Source organism: Peromyscus maniculatus, chromosome 5 (genome assembly GCF_049852395.1).
Source record: "Peromyscus maniculatus bairdii isolate BWxNUB_F1_BW_parent chromosome 5, HU_Pman_BW_mat_3.1, whole genome shotgun sequence".
Taxonomy (NCBI): Eukaryota; Metazoa; Chordata; class Mammalia; order Rodentia; family Cricetidae; genus Peromyscus; species Peromyscus maniculatus.
The window spans coordinates 99,328,211-99,351,216 of NC_134856.1; the positions used below are offsets into that span (position 1 = coordinate 99,328,211).

The 23,006-nt window shown below is 37.5% G+C and overlaps 1 protein-coding gene across 10 annotated transcripts in view; it reads right to left on the reverse strand.

Moving 5' to 3' along the window:
- The window catches only part of Sugct (succinyl-CoA:glutarate-CoA transferase), a 727,080-nt gene that overhangs the window by 253,032 nt on the left and 451,042 nt on the right, over positions 1–23,006 (reverse strand). Inside the window, exon 13 of one of the 10 annotated variants that reach the window (XM_076572957.1) lies at positions 7,347–7,376. The exons of the other annotated variants lie outside the window; for them this stretch is intronic. Within the exon in view, the coding sequence (XP_076429072.1) occupies positions 7,362–7,376 (15 nt within the window). The 3' untranslated portion in view covers positions 7,347–7,361. Of the gene's footprint in view, positions 1–7,346; positions 7,377–23,006 lie in introns of those variants that run through there. 10 annotated transcript variants of the gene reach the window in all.

Genomic DNA, 23,006 nt, shown 5'->3' on the forward strand with positions numbered 1-23,006 from the left:
TGATGTAATTACCAGAAGTTATTATTTTTAAAGTCTTTGTCTTCAATATAATAGATAATGTGAATTCTAACAAGTACATTTTTCTATTTGCATTTATCTGAAAGTTACCAAATTGTATTAAAATATCTATCAAATGGTCTCTCTGAGTGGGAGAGGGAGAAAGTTCATATTGGAAACACAATTCAAGACACGCTATGAGCCTGGCCATTTCCTCTTAAGTCCAATGCTCAAAAAACATTGTAAAAAGATGGGACAGGAAGTATGTAAAAGCTGCAAGGTAGAGTGAAGGGTTGTGAAAAGCCATTCTCCAGACTTGTTATAACTACTACAATCACAAACTCACTTATCTGCACAGAGCCCATTGAAGAGCGGCCCTGTAAACAATCAGTCACACAGAAGGCCTTGGCTAATCTCATCAAAGCAAAGCACATAGATATGAAAGCAGGAGAGATTTCTGGGAAGGGTGGATAAGGAAATTGGGAGATGGGAGTGAGAGTAGTCAATATTCATGGTGTACATGTTCAAACGGAAGAAAGAAGGAAGGAAAGGAGGGTGGGGGAAGAAGATGACTTTCGGTTTAGAAATAGTGACAAATATTTAAAAATAATGTACACCTCCAAGGCAGTCACATGCATTTACCAATTTGATATTGTATATGGTTATAAGAGAAGCCTGGCTAGATTCTGGAATGCTTTGGCAGTAAAACTATAGCAGTCCCTATTAGGTAAGTTGTGAAGTGTGAATACAAATAATCAAATATGGTTTTAAGGCTTATGGCCTGAGCAGCTAGGAAACTGGAGTTGCCATTAGTAAATATGCAGGAGACTGGGGATGGAGCATGACTTTTGGGAATACCAATTTAGATTAGCAATTTTATAAGCTGATGCTTCAGAGCAATAGGAGTAGTGAAGCTTTCCTCTGGGTGAGGCTCAGAGAAAAAGGGTAAAGATTTCCTCTGGTTCAAGCATGCATGTTCACAAAAGATGGCTCAGTGTGTCCAAACACTAGCAAAGTAGTTTCCTTAACCTGGATGGTTCCAAACTGAGACTGTTCCCGTAGAGACCTCCTACAGGCCAGCTAACCCTTCCTTTTGAATTGAACATAATAAATATGCTGAGGTTCCAGGTTGCTGCTTAGTTGGTGTTACTTCATCAGAGGGTAAACAGCCCACCTGATCTCAGTTTTTCAATACGTGTGTTAGTTCTTTCTTCATTCCTTCACAGCCCTAGTAAGGTCAAGTCTCAGCTATGACGGACACAGCACCCAGTGCCAGATGGGAAAAACTTCCCTCTGAATTATTGATTAGGGGATTCTGAGCAACTCCTAAAACAATACAGGACACCCCAAACTAGAAGTAAGACCTTATTGTTGAAAACATCACACACTTCAGACAAAGGATATGGAGGAATCAAGACAGAACTTACCAGGAAACCTCCTCCATGATAACTAGTTCTTATAGTATCTGAAGTGTCCATGCAAGCTGTCAGGGGAAGAAAGCAATTAAAAGTCCTACCTAGCTGTAAAGACAACTACAAACCACAATGACCAACAAGATAACTTCAAGGGTGCAACAATGACACTTATATTTTGGGCATAACCAACACCCACCTAATAAGACATAAGGTCTGTTCAATATGAGGGAAATCATACTTAGCACTGTGAACTTAGCTAACTACTCATGGCTTGTGGGGTCATAGACCCTAGAGAAGAGCCCACTACTGCCACTCACCCAAACTGGTATAACCCCCAACTGCTTCTAAATATCAATACTTACATCCATGGGTAAGTGTTCTCCCCCTATCAAAGATGCTTCTTTTTCTAGCAGACAGGGACCATCAGAGACATTCACAAAAGGTCAAAATGCAGAGAACAAGTGACAGCAGAGTTTGAATTGCCCATCTAAAACTGACACATCTATATTGCAACCCCTACACCGGACGCCCAGTGAGAGTCACAGAAGAGGGAGCTAAAAGATTCTAAATGAAGACTTACATGCAATTAGAGGATGTTAAGAGAGGGAGAATCAGTTGTTTCCAGGCGTAAGACCCCTGATAGATTATCCAGTTACAAGTGTTCAGTAATAAACACATACAAATATGAGCAACACTAAATGGACTCAGCAGGCTGTATGAAGGGATACAGGAGGAGTTCAAAGTGGAAGAGGCAGGGGGATAAACAATGTAAATGTAGTACTCATGTATGAACGTCTCAAAAAATTAAAATGGAAAAACCAGCGAAAATCAAAACAGGAAGTCAGCAAGCTCCAGGAGGAATATCTTGCATTAGAATTATGAACACATGACTAAGGAGTAGACCTATAAAACAGTAAGAACAAGCTAAAAGAGTCAATATGACAAACTCAAAAAACATAATTTTAACAACCAGTACAACATAAGAAATGAGATTATATCTTTTTTTAATAGCATAAAAGTATTAAAATTAGAAGAATACAGAAAAATAGAATTCATAGCTCACAGTGAAACATGTGTCCTTACTTGTTTTCAGTCTTTAAAATAAACTTTATAGACAATGTCCAAAGTTATGGAATTTCTGAGATGTTTTTCACTTTGTTTCTTAACTCTTTAATGTAACTAAAACTTCTTATATATGGCATCAGTAGTGATGTATTTTCACAAATTCTTTTTTTCTAGGTGAATGGGCTAGTTAAAGAAGAAAAAGCCCATGTATTAATCTAACCAGTTGGATATTTGAGCTCTTGTACTGTGAAAATCAAATTTCTGCTTCAAAAATATGTCAAAAGCAGACGTTTCAGGGGTTCTTCATAGAGTGTGGAAGTATAAAGCTTCAAGCATGACAGGTACGTGGGAGGTGACTACATGCAAAGCCAGCGAGGGTGACCCCTCAATGCTTTCATGTAACCTTGATCATTTCAGGGTATTCATTAGGCCCAGTTATAACAAAGGATCTGCTGGACATTAAAGATGACTCCATATACCCTTTAAAGACACAATTCTAGTGTTTAGGAACAATTTGTTCAAAATGTTAAGGAATAGGAATGGATAACTTTGGACTTTAGTTCAAATATTAGATAAGAAGGAAAATAGTTAAACAATAAAGCATAGGTTTTAAAAACAAGATACAATTGTCATTTACCTTGTAGTATGCTATGAAATGCATCAAAACATTGACTGACTTTTAATCCATCAAATATTTTTTATGTTTGAAATGAAAGCATTTATTGATTCTCTTGGTTTGGCTATGTACAAATGAGAAGCCCAAACTTTGCCAGAAAAATCAATATTGACAAAATTAAAAGGTTGAACATCTTGGTCTCAAGGCCATAAAATGCAGAATGGAATGCACCATGAGGCTTTCAAATCCCTTCAGAAGGAAATGTAAAAAGGGGGCACACTCCTGTCCTTCCTTCTGGGCACAGGACCATAAAGTACTAGGCAAGCTTAGCATCCCCTCTTGTACTACTCACTCCACAGTTAGAGAGTCCACCATTCTCAAGGGGATGACTTAATCCCTGAAGCAGTTTCTTTTTGCTCTGAAGATAACTTTTGGATCTTAGACAAATCACTTCAACTTTATCCTATATTTTTCATGTATAAAATTAATGTTTAATTTATAAATTAAAAGTATTACAATTTATAAATGATAACAGCTAGCACTTGGTTTCCTCAAAGATTAAAGATATATAAATATATTGCTTAGTATCTGGCACATAATTGGCATTTAGTAATTATTAATTCTTCTAGTCATATACTTATTATATTTTTGACATTTTAGGTGCAGCCTTAGAACCAAAATCATAGAGATCTGTGAGGTGGCAGGGGTGGGGAGCATTGGCCATTCCTCAAGAAGTTAACAAAGCACATTCATACATCCTTAATGGTGTGAACAGAACAAGAAATGAGTGATTTTCAAAGTAGAAATAGAATTCTTGTTTAGCACCAGCAATGTGTCACACTTTGCTTAACTTTGTGTGCAGGGAAAGGGACTTGTTCCTTGTATCGAAAATCATTTCATATACAGAGAAGAGAACAAAGGTGCACTAAGCAGGAAGATTCAACTTTTAAATTAGTTTTAACTGCCTTTCACTATGCTGTGCAACAAGCTGAGAGATGTATCTGCTACTTAAGTGTTTCCTACATGATCTAACAATGGCTGGTCAAGAGACTCATCATTTCCATGTAGTGAGGATTTCCCTGGGAACCATTGGGTTTTACTCCTAGCTATTCATTGCCCCCCCTTAGATCTGACACAAACTACTGAACTTTATCTTTTATTTTCTCATCTATAAAACTAGTTTCCCATACTTGCTTCCTGCTTACTTTAAGGAAGAAGGACAACAAGGTGAGTGAACAACTTCCCTTCCACTTCGCCCTTATCCAAACAGTTGATGAAAATTAAAGCCCTGGCAGCAGAAGTTCATCCATGGTTCTGTGTAACTAGGGATATGAAAAAATCTCAAATTGCTATTATGAAATATCACCAGTAACTTGTCAGCTTACTTTATGATCACATAATTTTCTTATCCTTGTGCACAGTCAGGGATCTTGCAATGGCTGAAGCTCTCTGTTATCAGTCTGTGTTGATGCAACACATATACATATCCTATTTGATTTAGTTAGATGAAGCATATGGTGGATTCAAGATTTACTATAGAATTAGAAGTGTGAGTTTTTAAAAGGTTATTTTTCACTTTTTACTATTTTATTTTTCTTAATTTCAATATAGGAAAATACTCTAGTAAGTTCAGAACTCGAGATTTTTGTGTTTAAGTAAACTATAGCATTGCCTTATCTCATCCTTAGAAAAAAATAAGAATGGTGTCATGACCTTTAGGCTGGGGCACCTATCTTTATTTCCATCTATAACAGGGAGAATCGTACAAACTCTCATATTTCAAAGCATGTCTCTCAGACACTAATTCTGTGAGATATGACCAAAAAAGATAGATGCCACAGCCAAATAAATACATGTGATAATTTTCTCTGGGAGATGTAGGTGTGTGCTGGTTAACAAAAGATTTGCAAAGCCCATCAAAGAAGGAGTCTGGCTACTGTGCCCAGGTCATGGCTCCAAAACTAGTGCAGACAGCCCCTGTGTTCAGCATGACAGTGTTATCATTTTGCAAACAGTCTCATCCAGATGAGGTAGTCAGGTGCAGCCTCGTGGGCATGGGGCATCCTCCTGAATGTAGAACTCACCAGAATTTGGTGAAGGCAAGCCAGGTGAAGCAGCAGCCCTCAAGTCAACCAGACAGCAAGGTGGATTTTGATTTTAACAAAGCCTCATGTTGTCTGTGTTTTTGTTTATTGTCATCCCCTTTCTCAGGGTGATTCTCTGAATAAAAATGTAGGCTTTCATTGACTAGGAACTGTACAATCCCAGGCATATGAGCTAGAGCAGCTAAGATACTCAAAATCCATCAGAAATGGCTTTAAAAAATCAGAAGATTAAAACTGTAACACATCTGTTCACTACTGAGTTATATGGTGATACTGGGCAGACTGGAAAGAACAATTTGCATGTTGTTCAGCTGTGGCGTGAATGCTAGACTACCAAACCTGGTCTTCTGAGAATAATAGAGAACTGAAGAGGAAAACATGACATCACAGAGTCATTGCAAGCCCTCACTGGCCTACATTCTCTCTTCCCTACTTGTCCCAGCTCAAAGTCACAGAGGTGATCTGAGGATTGATTCTGACTCTGCACATGGCCTGTCTTGGCATACTTCTCAAGTGCCCCAGTATAAACGTGATTGTGAGAATCCTCCAGTTCCCTGCCTCTGCTCCACACCCTGCCATGAGAGCGCACACTGACTTCCAGGAGAAAGGTCTTCCACATCTGCATCACTCGCATGGCTTACAGCAGTGCTCACTGTGTTTGGCTCCCAGGATTTAAACCAGGACGTTAAAATTCATAGTATAATTGAGAGATGCAAATGTAATTTTATTTCCAATAGTTATAATAACATTAACTAATCATATTTGCATGCTACTATACAGCAGGCACTACAGTAAGAGCTTTAATTTTCTCATTTAATCCTCCTAGAGATCCTGTAAGAGATAAATTGCTATAATTACCCTCACTGTACCAATGAGAAAGCAAAGGCACCAGGAGTTTGGTTAAATTCCCCAAATTGTACAGCTCTGAAGAGACCAAAATGGTAATCAAGTGTTGGTATACTTATTATCAGCCTGTGTCTTACTCCTGATAATAAAAAAAGTTTACTTTTATGAACTAGACAAGACATATCCTGATTTTTCTTAGTTATGTGGTTATGTGTGAGTTCTAGAGTAGTTAAAAGCTGCATTCCCCCTTTAAGTATTAGAGGGCCTCTATCTGCAACAGGTATATTGGTTTGCTTTCTATTGTTATGATAAAGACTGTGGCAAAATGCAACTTATTGTTGTTTTTGTTGTTGTTGTTGTTGGTGGTGGTGGTGGTGGTGGTGGTGGTGGTGTGTGTGTGTGTGTGTGTGTGTGTGTTTCATCTTCTAACTCCCAATCATTGTCCATTGTTGAGGAAATCGAGGATAGGAACTCAAGCAAAGCAAAAATTTAGAGGCTTGAACTAAAGCATGAGACGTGTAGGAATACTGCTTACTGACTTACAACATTGTTTGTTCATCTTGCTTTTTTATATTACCTAAGACATTTGTCCAGGAATGGTATTGCCGGTAGATGGCTGGGCGCTTCTCTATCTACCATTAATCAAGAAAATGCCCCTCACAGACTTGCTGATAGGCATGTCTGATGGAGGTATTTTCTCAGTTGAGGTTCCTTTCCCAGGTGACTCTACCTTGTGTCAAGTGGACAAAAACTAACCAGCACAGAAAGATATTAGAACTCAGCATTTATTTAGCATTTACTGTATGTCTTGCATTCCAAAGCACTTTGTATACTAAAGGTTAAAATATTTAATTATTACAATGTTCTATGAAGAAGACTTATTATCCTTAATATCACCAAAATAATAGAATTACAGCTATGATGTATGGAAAGAACTTTGATCAAAGCCCAACATAGTACATGCTGGCCCTCCAGCATAGTATAGTAATACCTGCTGGCCACCTGGCATAATATGATAATACCTGCTGATCACCGAGCATAACAAAGTAACACATGATGGATACCAGACATAGTAGAGTAACACACACTGACCATAAGACACACTCAGGTACACACATTGATGCTTCAAAATACATTAGAGGATCATTATTATGACTTAGAGATATGGAATCTCAGTGAAGAGTAAAGGATCATGCTTCCCAGCTATACTTTAAGGCAGCATACACTAACAAAATGTCAACAGTTAACAGTACCTAGAGCAATGTTTCTCAATCTGTGGGTCATGAGTGCTTTAGTCGAATGACTCTTTCAGAGGGGTCACATACCAGATACCTGGAATATCAGATATTAACATTATAATTCATAACAGTAGCAACATTACAGTTATGAAGTAGCAACAACATAATTTCATGGTTGGGGTCAACACAACATAAGGAACTGTATTAAAGGATTGCAGCATTGGGAAGATTAAGACCCACAGCTCCAGAGGCAGTTCTGTGGCAGTCAATGAGACAGCTGCTTCATATGGTGTGGGATAAAAAAGATAAGCAGAAAAACTCAATGTCTGTGCGACACTGGGCAAGTTTCTAACCCACTCTGTGTCTGAGATTTTCACCTATCAACTGAGGCTAACAGAAATAAATGGTATCATTATAGGTTTGCAAAATGGAGATAATAATCTTTGCCTTACAATAATCAGACTTTAGTGGGATAAAATATTAATACTCTTAGAGAAAAGTGTGGCAAATTCTCAGAAGAGGCTTACTGTAAGTAGCAGCACCAAGTATGAGGTCTGGATTTCATTTTAAAGAAACATATTTTATTAGCCTCCCAGTAATGACCCTTCAGGGTCATTTAGCAAAATTTAGAAATAGTGTTCTTAGAGTAAAATGGGGGTGATATTTGCATTGTAATAAAAAAACAAACAAGAGCTTAGAATGCAGTAAGAAGTTACTTCACACATACCTGGGTCCTTGATACATACATATGTCACCTGATTTCATCTGCACAATAATTCTGTTTTGTAGACACTATCACTACCTTGTTTTATTGATGAGGAACCTAGGCCTTAAAAAAGATAATCCGTGTGCTCAAGATCTCAAAACCAGGAGAGTATGGCCCATAGATGCCATTGCATGTCTCACGCCATGCCTAAACTGCTGCTCAAAGAACTCTTAACACAGCAGGGTATGGGATGCTAGGCTCATTTCCCAAGTGAGAAAACAAGAGCACCAGAAGGCCAGCCTGGCTCTTCATTGTATGCCAGCACCAGAACAACTCCACAGTCTCTATTACACAGCATTTCTTCTGTCTAAAGAAGTGCCAAGCGCAACACTGACCTCATTGTTAGGAGAGTGTCCATGACTTTCTGAAAACAGAGAACAAGTACATAAATAACAGTGTGTTTTCTTCCTCTTCATTCTTACCCTTTTTGGCTCATGGCAAAATATACTGTAAGTTTATTTGTAAATTTGACTATTGTACTAAAAGTACAAAAGAATATAATTAAGATAAAGTAAAACCATAGTAAATAGACTAAAAATATACCATTTTCACAAGGGAGAACCACAATTTTCTAAGCTACATTTCCTAGAGCTAGAGAATATATTTCTAATGAGCTTTGAGTAATCACATAAATTGAAAAACCTAACCTTGTAATGCCTGATAATAATCTAAACTACTTAGTTATGTTTTGTATTATACCACAAAACAGTGGTTTTGTTCATGAAATGTAACAAAATATCATGTGTTGCTCATATTTGGCCTTCGGCTCACATGTGTTGAAACAATAATCTCCAACGAATTTCAGTGTGTTTGGACAACCAAACTTACTCTATGAAAATGACCCAAAAGGAAAACCCTATTCCATTAAAAAAATTGCTAAGAGTTAAATATTTAAGTGTTGCCTAGAGTGTACGGAGGAGATTGAAAATAGAGTACTGATTTTCCACCTAAAAAATGAAAAATGATTCAGGAACCACATAGGGAAGTTGTAAATTAGCTACATCCTGATCTACTTCATACATGTTGTATTATGTAATGTGGAAGAAACAGGATCCTAGACCCCAACAAAGGGTTGTTTGATACCAAGAGCTCCAGAAAGGCAGATGGGCTGCCCAATGTGATAAATTAGGGATATTTTAAGGAGACACAGAACTTCAGTGTTTCATATTTTTAAAAACCACAGGTTTAAGATCCTCAATTCATAATACTAAAATCCATGTGGGCAACACTTATGGATAGCATTTAAGCCAAAGGTTCTCCATAGACAGCCCTGCGATATTCAGAATGGGAGTGGACAAGGCAGAAACTACACTTGAACCCCAGTTCTGTAATTTAACAGACCTAGAAGCTTAGGAAAATGTCTTACCTCCCTGAGCCTTTGTTACCTCATTTTGGAAATGGAAATAACATATCAGGACTGTGAGAATTAAACGAAATGATTTGTGTGGAATATTTAGAAACTTCACTATACCCAGTAAGCACTCAACACATATTAGCGACTACTAATATTATTTTTAAACAAAATCGGTGTTTTCTCTCCTGAATAACTTCCCTCAGCCTTTAAGTGGCAATGTGAATTATGAAGAAAGTTCTTAAGGGTTTCTCAAACTTACAGTAGTTTCCTTGTCTATGGAAATAAGATTTTTCAACATGATCTCTCAATGCTTTCTCCTCTTTGAAAGCTTAAAATTCTAGGCATTTTTAGAAATAGTTATGCATATGCACATAAATAAAAATCAATATGTATTAGTTCTTGAATCAAAATAAATTAAATATTTTCTATTTTCCCATTCCAAAGCCCACCCAAAAAGAACTCAATCTTTGATATTTTATCATGCACGTTATTTTATCCTTTAAAATAGTATAAATTGATCTTGAGTTTATTTTTAAGTCATTTCTAATTTAATATGATTTCTTATAAACATACCTTGGTTGATATTTAATATAAAATGCTGCTAAAGTTTATAGGCTCAGTGTTAAAGATTTGAACAGAAAAAGTTAAAGAGTTAAAGTAAATGTCTTGAAATTCTTACTTTTAAGTAATGTTCTCACTAAGGTAAAATGTTATCCAAACTTCATCCTCAATTATGTCCCTCTAAGCCAATGGTTCTCAGCCTTCCTAATGCTGTGACCCTGAAATACAGTTCCTCATGTTGTGGTGACCCCAACCACAAAATTATTTTTATTGCTACTTCATAACTGTAATTTTGCTACTGTTATGAATTGTTATGTAAATATTTTTGGAGACAGAGGTTTGCCAAAGGGTCAATGACCTACAGGTTGAGAACCACTGCTCTAAGTGAAAAAGAAACATGTGGTTCTCTCTGCTGTTTACCCTCACCTCTCTCCATGGATCTACACCAGTGATTTTCACATATATCCCTCAGCATGTCTTATCTCTGAGCTCCAGACCTATATGTCCATCTATTTATTGGATATGTTTAAATACAGTCATCTCAAACTCAATATAGCCAAAGCAAAAGTTGTGACTGTGACAGCAAACCTCTATTTTTCCCATCCTTGTGCCCCTGTCATCTTCACTTCAAGTCTTCTCTCATTTTCTGTCTTCTTCATCCTGTCCAACTAGTCTCTACCTCTTGAAGTTTTCCAGTTAGTCTTCTTTCTAGGGATGATTATCTTTCTCTTCTGTTTGGGAAGCATCCAGGCAGTGGGACCGGGTCCTGTGCTCATTGTATGAGTTGGCTGGGGCTTATGCAGGGTCGCTTGGCTCGGACTGGGAGAAGGGGACTGGACCTGCCTGGACTGAGTCTACCAGGTTGATCTCAGTCCTCAGAGGAGGCTTTGCCCTGGAGGAGGTGGAAATGGGGGGTAGGCTGGGGGGAAGGGGAGAGGGGTGGGAGGGGGGAGAACAAGGGAATCTTTGGCTGATATGTAGAACTGAATTGTATTATAAAATAAAATAAAATAAAAAAGAAGCAAAAGAGCTGCCTCTTGCAGCTTTATCTATTCTCCTACTGTTCTCTCTCTCTCTCTCTCTCTCTCTCTCTCTCTCTCTCTCTCTCTCTCTCTCTCTCTCTCTCTTTCTCTCTCTCTCTCTCTCTCTCTCTCTCTCTCTCTCTCTCTCTCTGCCTTCCTGAGGTAGATTTCCAAACTGCAAAGCCATCACCATTGTATCCTGCTTACCATCCTTTATAATATCCCTCCTCTGGCTAGGTAGATTCCAATATCCCTAGCACAAGATCATTCACACCCCGATTCTTACTACCATACCAGCCCCACTGTTCACCACTGTCCATTTCCTAGATCCCTAGGCTCTCAAATGACCATATTAGCCCTGTACTATACTGCAAGTTCAAGGGCAGCCTAAGCCACATGATGAGAACTTGTCTTAAAACCAAGGGTGTAAGATTTACATCAGTAGAAGAGTACTTGCTTAGTATGTACAATGCCTTGTGTTCAACATCCAGCACACACACACACACACACACACACACACACACACACACACACACACACACACACACATTCATCTGAGATACATATCTACCAGTTTATCTTTCCACTATCTACTGTCTGCCAAGTCATCTCATCTCTGAAAAACACATAGACATTGTATCCTTTGCCATGTCACAAATTATGCCCAAATTATGCCTCTTTCGGTACTACTATTCTTCCCTCTCAGCTTTTCCATCCCTAAAATGTAACCATCCTTTAAGAGTACTTTTATATACTGCAAGTCCCCTGGACTAATCTTTTCCCCATTATAAATGGTCACTTTTCTTCTCCATGTCTTAGTACTTATATGCAGGATACAATTTATGAAGTAGGTATCCACTGATGTTTGTTGAATGATGAAAATAATAATAATGTGGATGTACCTCACATTGGAACACTTGCCTAGCATACATGGAACTATAGGTATGATTTTCAGCACCAAAACAAACAAACTGATGAAATTTCATCTTCAAGTTCTGAAATTAAAATACTGATTGTAGACAGATCTATGTGAAACATAATTATAGCACACAAAAATGCCAAATCTAACTCTCTAATGAGTGGAAGGGTTAGTAATTCTATTCTTTTGCTTTTATTTCCACTGAACAAGATATATACATGGGTACTATTGAATCTAATGTCATTAGAACATTTCACCAAAGAGTAAATGTGTTGTTAGGAAGATAAAAGGGTAGAACATAAAATAAGTCACTTCTTTTCCTTTTCTCCTTCAGACATGATTCAAAATGTCTTGATTAGGGAAGGCTGTGCTTTTTATGGTCATCCTGTTAAAATTCAGGGTCATCCCCCCACACACTCCCAATGCGTCAATCCTGGGAAAATCTGCACCTTTGTTAACAATAGCTAAAGGTGCTGGAGGTGGCATTATCTGCCAGCAGAGGACTCACAGACTCCAACACCTTGCGTTTTAGGTGAATAAAACCATTGGGTGAGGGAAAATCATCCAACAAACCCAAGCCCCTGAATCCAGGTCAGCTCACTAACCCTTCCTCACCTGCCCCCCGACACTCTGTTGTGTTCTTCCCACCCCCAGCTAAGTATACCAGTCTGTTTCAAATGGGGAGAGGGTGCAGGAGAGAAGTGTGATAATTTGTTGGAAAAAGAAATTTAACTCAGCCCTACCTAGTACTCTAACTACAGAGAAGCACCCTACACTAGCTATATCGTGCCTTCCAATTCCTCTGGTGATAAAGGAACACAGAAGCAGGAGTGTTCAATGAGCCTTTCGTCCTGAATGAAACAATTCTCCACAATAAATTGCTTAAAATTAGAAAGTCAGATTAAGGTAAGTTAGTTTAGTACATCATTTTCTTTCTATGAAAGGCATCTCCCAGAAGAAGAAAAACATGATATCCTGTTATATTCCAGTACATTCTAAAGGCAATGAAAGAGGTCATTTATCTAAAATGGCAAGCTGAGCAATAAACTAAAGGTGTTCATGTAATGTTCAGAGTATATTATGGGTTCCTTTTTTTTTTTTCCTACACAAAAGAACATCACAGCCTTACTAGAAGATTGTGTGTTTGGTTTGGTTTTTGCTTTTTGTTTAATTTTTTTTTTCAACGATCCCTAAACCTGCAGAGCAGGAAGTAAGCACTCTCAGTTAACATTGAGAAAGATAGCATACATATTACTGCCTTTTTCCTTCAAAATACACAAGGAAAATAAATGAAAGGTCTGCATGGAATTTTATTTCCATGGTAAAGGAAATTGTTGCTTCTGAGTCAAGGGAATAGAACAGGACAGAGAATGGTTATTGAAAAGCTTGGTACTTCAGGATGGCTAGTTATCAAATCAAGAATTTGGTTTGACTCACAGTGCTGAAGAAAGTGGTCTGAATCTTGAACCACCACAGAATTTTAAAGAACAGCACCAGAACTGCATGCTTGGAAGAGCATACTAGAAAAAGAATATACTGGGGCAAATTTACAAAGCAGACCAGATCTCAGCACCATAGAGATGAGGAGTTGTGCTAAAAATTACACCACTATCCATGGAGCTATTGGCAATTGTTAGCTTCTGGAAGAAGGACAAACATGTTTTTCTAAGTGTATAATTAGTAGTGAGTCAAGTAAACTCCCATGGAAGACCACACATCCAAAAATATTTAGGTAGCACAAATTGGTCTTTGTGGTTTAAAAAAAAAAAACGATACAAAGTTGGACGGGTAGGAAAGTGGAGAGTGGATCTGGGCAAAGAACTAATCAAATATAAACAAAATTCTTCAAATGAAAAATTAGCCCTTCATTATTACTTTGAATTGTTCTACTTTTCACTCATAATTGTGAAAACCCTGCATATAGTTCTGTAAACTAGAACTCATTTGCTGTATGTGGAAAGCCATTTGAAATAGTTTTAAAATACTGAATTGTTAAAGAATACAGTTGCTTTACAAATTGAGAGCTATCAGTGTGATTATTTTTAATTTGGGGATCACTGGCTGCACTGTTCATAATATCTGAGAATTCAACAGAAAATTCTGTATGCCTGTGCTTGTAGCTCTCACAGTCATATTTAGTCTAAGGACTCCATCTTCTGACTCATTATGGCTTCAACTGTTCCATTGGACCTGAGAACTCATGACTTAGAGAATAAACAGATGAAAGAAAATGTTATTAAATCTACTCTATAAAAGAGCCACAAGCCAAGTATACAGATTTTATAGCCTATATTGTCTCTAATGCAACTATTCCATTCCTTAGCATGAAAGCAGATACAGAAAATACATAAACTGGGTGTAATGGTTCCCACTTGTAATTCCAGCACTCAAAAGACTGAGGTAGGAGACATGCCTTATAAATTTAAGTTCAGCCTGGACTATAGAATGAGAGCTTGTTTCTCAAATACTCACCCTAAATAAATCACATTAATAACAAAAAAACATAAACAAAGGAATATATAATTGATTTCAAAACAATTCCCATGTATCATAAACACTGATTCGTTTTCGACAATTAAAAAAAAGTGAGGCATGATGGTTTATGCCTTTAATCCCAACAGTGTGGAGGCAGAGGAAGCTGGATCTCTATGAGTTCAATGGTTTAGTACGTTCCAGGCCAGTCAGCTATTTAATGAGGCCTTGTCTCCAAAAGGGTAAGGGGCTTTGGAGAGATATCTTACTGGTTAAAAGCATGTTTTGCTTTTTCAGAGAACCCAAGTTGAGTTCCTAGCACCCACATGATGGCTCACTACCATCCCTAACTTCAGGTTCAGGAGATCTGATGCCCCCTTCTGAACTTTGCAGGCAACAGGCATGCACATAGCATACATACATTCATGTGGGCAAAATACTTATACACATGATTTTTTTAAATCCCAATGAAAATATTTTTGCTGTTATTATCAAACCATATATATATATATATATATATATATATATATATATATATATATATATATTCCTAACCATGTTTGATAGTTAATAACACCCAAATTTCCAAGCATTATGTTTTATTATCTTAGTTTATATTTATCCTTAAATAGAGACAGGATATTCTTTTTAAAAACATTTACAGTTCAAAGTTGGTAATAATTATAAATGAAAATTTCATCCAACTTTTCTTAGAAAGTAAGTTCCCCAGAGCTCAGATGAGAAATTTGCTCTGTTCAGACCTGTTCATGCTTAAAATGACTATGGCATTTCCCTTGCTACAAAATCTCAGCATTATGGATTCTGCAAAGCTTCATAGTGCTGAGAGAATACCATTATTTGTAATAAGTAGAAAAAAAAGTGTAAGGTCCTTCTTCTGTCGAAGGGTGTTTGAGCAACTACTAGAATGTCAAGGGCAGTATCACTGGTCTTATGGAATAAAGAGACAGTAATTCTAGAAAGAATAGATGCACAAAAGAATGAAAGATCCTAGGAGGGTAGGCAACAGTTTGAATTAGGATTTTTATATTGCTATAATGAAGTATTTGAAGGTGGATAACCTATAAAGCAAAGAAGTTCAGGTCACTCAAAGTTCTGGAGGCTGAAATTCCAAACAACATGGGTCCAACTGAGGTAAAGAATCCTCTAGCTATATCATATCATCGCAAACAGATCGTGGTAGGATTGTATGTAGCAGAGAAACTGTAAAGAGGAAGCCTGCGCCAGGGGAAAATGCTAGCTTAGGTGTTTTTACAACACTCTCATGAGATCTAGTAAGAGTTGCATCTATTTCCTCCAAGAGTAACACCCTTCTTGACCTAATAATTTTCCACGAGTCCTATCTCTTAATGATTCCAAATTGCCTACTAATATTGCCACACTAAAGATAACCACGCACTCAACACATAAGCTCTTGGAGAACACCTAGGCCAATCCAAAGCAAGACATAGTTCTTCTAGTTTCTCATAAGAGACTACAACTTCCTGTAAAATTAGAAACTTATATTTTCAGAGATTTTCTCAATGACTTGTCAATAGGCATAATCTAAGGATAGATCTAGGCTATAACCTACATGAGAGTAATAAGAGTAGATTAGCAAAGTTCAGCTGAGCTGTTTGAAGTGAAAAGCCATGTTTAGAATTCCAGAGCCTGGTCATGATGCTCAGTTGGTACATTGTTCATCTAGCATGCATGAGGTCCTGGGTTTGATTCCTAGCACTTCAGCAAAGGGCATAGTGATACACACATGTAATTCCAGCACTCTAAAAATGGGTACAGGATCACAAGTTCAGAATTATTCTCTAGTACATAGTGAGGTAGAGGCTAGTCTAAGCTACATAAAATCCTAAGAATCATTATGGGCAATCAAATAGGTCAAAGAACTATGTCAAAGTGAAAATATTGGATACTTTAAAGTAAAAACTTCTGGCAAAGAGCAATCCTGGGTCTTTAAGACAACTACTTTGAATTTGGTCACTACGTTTAGCTCTTATTTTGTGTTTTAAGCTTTCTGAGGATAGCAGCTGTCATCAAATACTGGAAGAGAGAAGCGTGAGGTTAGTGTGATATACCACATTGTGGAATTTCATGTTGATGGACCACAACATAAAATCAGAGTATTTTGTGGTTTACCTAATTATCTCCATAAAAGAATCCAAACCTTAAAAATGCTTTTAAGCAGTATTCTTTTGTCACTCAGAAATCCATTACCCCAGTACCATATGGGTATGTGCTCAGTGGTTATAGTTCAGTGGGAAGTCAGTGCCTGGCTTTCTCTCTTGTGGCTAATGAAGCAAACTGAAATCTTCAGGTCAGCAAAACACGGCATTAGATGTTTATAGAATGTACAGTTACTATTATAACACACAAAGATTGTTCTGGAAGCTACTCACTAAGAAAATTCTTTGGCTAATCTCTATTTAAGACCCTACAAATGGTTTGGATGTATTAATTTCCCTCTAATACAAATGGTATTAGAATTTCATGTAAATATTGAACCTAAAATCATCTGCTTTTTTTTCTAGAATTGATATTAGATTCACAGAATCCCATTTATTTTGCTATATAACAATGATGCATCTCATGTTTTGAACAAAATTATTAGAACATAATATTAAATATGGGCAACTAATTAGAAGTATTTATGCACATGAATAGAGCATGACTATCTCTCTGGTTGGGCTAGAGGGATTTACATAGGGTGTGTAGACCCTCTATTGACTTGGCCCATGATAGCCGAAACATAGACCAGTTTCAGAAGAGATGACATCAGCCTCTGCTCAATTTCTGCCACTGTTCTATAAAACCACCAGAACAAATTCAACAGCTTTTGACTCTCTAGGAAATCTGGCTTTTTCCCTCTCACTTTTCCTTAATTTCCCACTTTTCTTTGATTTCTTACTTTTCTGTAATAATTATTATTAAAGTCTGTTTTCACTTTGCTTACTTCCAAGGAAGTCCACAGTAGCAAATTTCTTTGGCACAAGACAATGAACTTTGAGCCACTGTCTCAAGTTATGATACTGGGAGTGATAATGCTCTCCATAAGACCTATAACTATCTGAGGAAAATCTCCAGTGCCATGCTGGGAAATCTCTGTTTGAGTTGTTGGTCAGAGGAAAACAAGACACTCCCCAAACAATGTAGGCTCTTGATGTTTCCCTTGGTTGTCATCCAGTACTTGAAGATAAGACCCTGATGAGAGTGAATGTCTTGCATCTTGGCATATTAAGTCCTTGGGTCATTGAAAAGCAGGCCACGAAAGATTTTCTCACTCTCAAAACTCTACATCATTTTGACCAAGCAAAGAAAAACAGTCCATTTTTCACTTTTGTGATTCATAGAGCAAGTCAGGGCCTTAGTCTCCTATGTCTTCCAACATGGCCCAAGTGATAATGGCTTGTTAAAATTTTATTCCCCAAATTGATGTGGAAGCTTTGGGGACTAATAAGCAAAGTCTCAAAAGTTCTCTCATACAAGATCAGTAGCATTCTGATGGAGAAACAGGCATGCATCTAGGAAGTAACCGTTCTTAGGTATGCAGGATCCAGAATAAGTTTAAATTGGAATTTACAACAACTAATGAGAGAGTAGATATGAATTCTGGCTCTATTTTTTTCGTTACTGGAATTTTCTGTTCCTATTTGTTTGGGAGTAGTTTCCTGAAGAAGAAAAAAAAAACCAGCAATGAGATTGTTTTGTGTATACATCCAAGGAGGATACCGACAGCCAGAACACACTGCTCTCTACCTCAGGTGTGGATCATGGTACCAGTCCTGTAGATGGAGCTGCATAACATATGTGGCTCTGGATTCAATAAGTACAGTGTACTTCAGAGGAAGAGGGACATTCCTCTCATTTGTAGCACCTACAATGAGGAAACAGGGATGCCAGCACTAGAGGCAGGCTAAAATATGCTCCATTCTTCTTTACAGTTGAATAGTATTCCACTGTTTGTACCATATTTTCATTACCCATTCATCAGACATGAGACTTTTAGGTTGTTATCCTTGCTGTTGTGAACAGAATGACAATAAATATGGCCGAGCAAGTATCTGTTGAACAGGACGTCAAGTCCTTTGGCCATATACCAAGGAGTGGTATATCTAGGCCATATGGTAGATTTACATTTAGCTTTTAGGGAATTTTCCACAATGATTTCCACTAGTAGAATTAATGAATTCCATTAGTGGAATGAAATTGCAAATCATTAACTCATTAACATTGAACGAATGTTCCCCTTTCCCCACATCTTCACTAGCATTTGTTATCAGTTGTTTTCTTGATTTTAGTCATTCTGACAGGGGTAAGATGAACTCTCAAAGCACTTTTAATTTTCATTTTCCTAATTGCTAAGCATGTCAGATACTCTTTAAAATATTTCTTAGTCATTTTCATTTCTTCTTTTGAGAACTCGTTTCATACCCACAGCCCATTCATGAAGTCATGAAATTTGTAGGTAAATGGATATAATTAGAAAATATTATACTGAGTGAGGTAACCCAGTCCCAGAAAGACAAACACCAAAGTTCTCTTTTACTTGTGAACCTTATTTCTAAATCTTTAGATATGAATATACAACCTAGGTGAAACACAAAAGCCAGGAAGGAAAAAAGGATCATAGAGGGAGGGAGAGGAGGGCGATTAGGACGCAGATGCTTTCAAGTGGGAAAGAGAAAATAAATGGGGTAAGAACATTAATTGGGAAGAAGGTAGGGGGATAATACAAAGGGAGAGAGGAGGAGGGATAAATAATACTAAGGATGTCTACAAAGGCTATAGGGAAACAATTTATGTTTACTTAATAACAATAAACAAAATTATATAAATATATATGTAGTAAAATGAGATTATACGACCTAGGGTGACAATGTCCCTCCCCAAAGAGCTATATATTATCTGCTAAGAAACCCGGTGTTAGGCATGGAAAATTTCCTCTCAAGTTGTTGATCGGGATAGGCCAAGAGACTCCCAAACCATGTAAGCTATTGCCATTGCCCTTGGTTGCCTTTTAGAACTTGAAGGCATATTCTTATTGCTGAAGATACCAAGCATGATGGACATAGGACTTGGAGGGATTGAGCTGGTACTAGCCTGGAAGCCTCTTCCTGGAGGATTAGCTTGCATAGTATCTGAAGGTTATGAATAAGCTTTAAAGGTAGAAAAGCAGCCAATAGTCCTAGCCAGGTACAGAGCCCTATTGTGGTCAGCATAAGATATCCCAAAGGGTAAAATAGTGGCACTTATATTTTGGAGATAACCAACAAGCTGTCTAATTGGACTTAGGGCCAGCTTAATAGGAGGAAACTTTTGACTGATACTGTAAACAAAGCCTACTACTGGCACGTCACTAAACCAGTGTAGTTCCCAATGGCATTCTACAGCTTTATTCCCACAAGAAACTGTAGCTTTCACTCATCCAAAAAGGTTCTATTTGCACTAGATAGAGACCATTATATAAATCTGAAACATAAAAATGAAGAGAACAACTGACCATGAGGTGCCTAGCTTCAGTTGGTATAACTAGAACACAACCCCCATACCTAAGGCTTGGAGAACATGGCAGAAGATGGAACAGAAAGATTGTAAGAATCGCAGGGCCAGGATGGCTGCCATAAGATAATGTCTTTTATATACACCAGGGAAGGTATATCCATGATATTTCAACAATATGGTTGCCTAAACAAGACCCATACAAGGACAACATCAGTTGACATGCTAATGTGGATGGTGGCAATCACATGAGGCTCCACCTATAGATAGAGAAAATTAATGGCTGCTGAGAGAGCAAAAATCAGTCTTTTACAAACCCACTAATAGGTCATTCAATCCCAAATGAGCAACTTTAAACACATATACATATGAGTAGCATAAATGGACTCAATGAGTTTTCAAATATACTAATGCATAAAATTCTCGATAAGCAAAAACAAAAAAATTCAAATGCAAGTAAGGGTAGCTTCCTAGGCTCAGACACCAGTATCTACATGCTAGGCCCTATAGGCCATATAAGGTTCCTCTCTTACCTGACAGTCTGGATGTGGACCCAGGCAAAGGGAGTAAAAGTTGAGAAAGTAATAAGTAGCTGCTTCAAAGGGGACCTTGAGGTCTGAAATTACACTAATGAACACAGATACTTTTACTGTTTATTATGTATTAGCCACAAGCTCGTAAGCCCAAGGATATTGGTTTAGAGATCAAAAGCAATCACATTTTTAATTTGCTTTTTAAACAAGAAAATCTGATGGGCAATTTAGGGGAAGAAAATGAAGACTTATAATCAATAGGTTATTTATACTACTCAGAATCATGGTTATACAGGAAATCTTGCAAGATGAATCCATCCTCAGAAGGACCAGCCAGCCTGCCCTGGGACCAACTTTGGTGCTGAAGTTAATATGACCCCCAAAGCAATGGTAAGCAAATCATTACAGTTTGATGTGAAAAGGCTGGCTATCATCTCCTCTCCCACGCTTCATTTCCTCAATGTCAAATACAGATATTCCTACCTTCCAATTTCTAGCCACCAATCTAATTTCTTAATTAATGAGAATGCTGAAGCTACCCACAAACGTCTCAGAAGATGTCTTTGAGCCTGTGTATCCTGCCACATGGATAACAATGGGCAGCAGAAAACCACAGGCATCAGCTTCTGAGGGTTTCCTTAGAATGTTGGTTCCCACCTCCCTCTCATCTGACCACAAAGCAGAGCTGCTTCCTGTAGCTTCTGTAGTAGGAGCAGGAGCAGGAGACAACAGTTTATTCAGAAAGAAGTGCAGAAAAAGGCGGCGAGCCCCACATTTTCCTATGTATTCCATTATCTTTAGAATTGTGAATGGAAAATACAACCTGGGAGATGATGAAGATGAATATGTTCAGTCTCATTACTCCTTTGTCTAAACTCTGCATGTTCAGTCCCCTCTGCTCATCTCAGTGTGAAGAGAATCCTCTAAATCAGTGGTTCTCAACCTGTGGATTATGATCCCTTTAGAGTTTAACAACCCTTTCACAGAAATTGTCTGAGACCATTGGAAAATACAGATGTTAACATTATGATTCATAGCAGTAGCAAACTATAGTTATGAAGTAGCAACAAAAATAATCATATGGTTGAGGTCACCACAACATGAGGATTTATATTAAAGGGCCACAGCATTAGGAAGGCTGAGAACCACTGCTCTAAGTGTTAAGAGTCTCATGCCATACATGAAACTTTTTAAAGTGCTCTGAAGATGGTGCTTTTTGCATTGCAGCCATTATTCATTGGTCAAGGATACCATCTTATATTAGTATCTATCATGGCATGCAGCACTACTTAGAGATTTGGCAATAGATCATCATGTTAGTGACTGGTAAGAAACCTCCCTTGTCTGAGAAATCACATGCACATGATATGACATAAAAATGAGAAAGAAAGAGCATAGTAATAGAAATGATAAGTCTTTTACAAGGTCTTTTTGGAAATCATAAAACTAGAATTTAGCGAGCAGTAGCTTGTGAGATGGCTCAGTAGCTTAAAAAACTTGCCTCTAAGCCTGATGACCTGAGTTTGATCCACAGGACTCATGTGATAGAATGTAAGAACCAGCTCCAAATGTATGCCATAGCACATGGCCTTCATACACATATACAAATAAAAATAAATAATTATAATTACAAACATTAGGAGTTTTGAAAAATACTTTTGAAAAATTTGATATTGAAGGCAAATGATAACATCTGAGGGAATCACAAGATTATCTAAAAAAATATTACCTGTATGAGTAAGAATAGACTTAATTTTGCTTCAGTAACAAGTACTAAATTATACAATCATAATAACAACTCCAAACCTAGGTGGCTTAAAAGAACAAAGATTCACTTCTCTTTCATAAAAATACCAATAGTGGACTCTGCTCCATTTCACCATTCAAGAGCCAAGGGCAATGAAGAAGCCAACATCTCAAGAATTTACTAGTCACCACACCAAAGAGGATAAGAGCAGGAGTGGGTCAAATGTCATAGCCTAGAGGTGACAGAGACTCACTGTTCCAAGAAGTTTAGCCAAATCTACTCACATAGTTGCATCCCACAATAAGAAAGCTAGGAAGTAGAATCTCATCATGTTGCCAGACATGAAGTCCAGAGCTGGAAATATTTGATAAACAGCACTGATGACTACCACATGAACCTGTCTGGACCCCAAGTTTGGAAAATACATCACACTTGTAACAGTCAGCTAAACTGGATTTTACTTAAACAGGTTTTTCTGTTGCTTTGGTTCAAATGAATAAAATACACATGTTTATAGGTGTTATAAGAGTCTTTATGGAGTATGAAAGATTATGGGGGAGGGGTTTCTTATCTAAACCTAAATGTGCACAACTTTACCATTCATTCTATCTCCAATAGTTTTAAAGAAGACACAGACTAGTTACTTATTTAATAAAGTGTCCTGGAGAAAATATTCTAACTGTTAGGAATCAGAGTTTTTTGGGTTTTGTTTTTTGGGGAGAAGTTTTGGTTTTTTGGTTAAGAACTTTCATTGAAGGAAGTAGTCTGAGGTAAAAGATTAATTATAAGAGCCAAGAAATATGTTGTCTTGATCCCCATCTGTCTACCTGTTACATAGG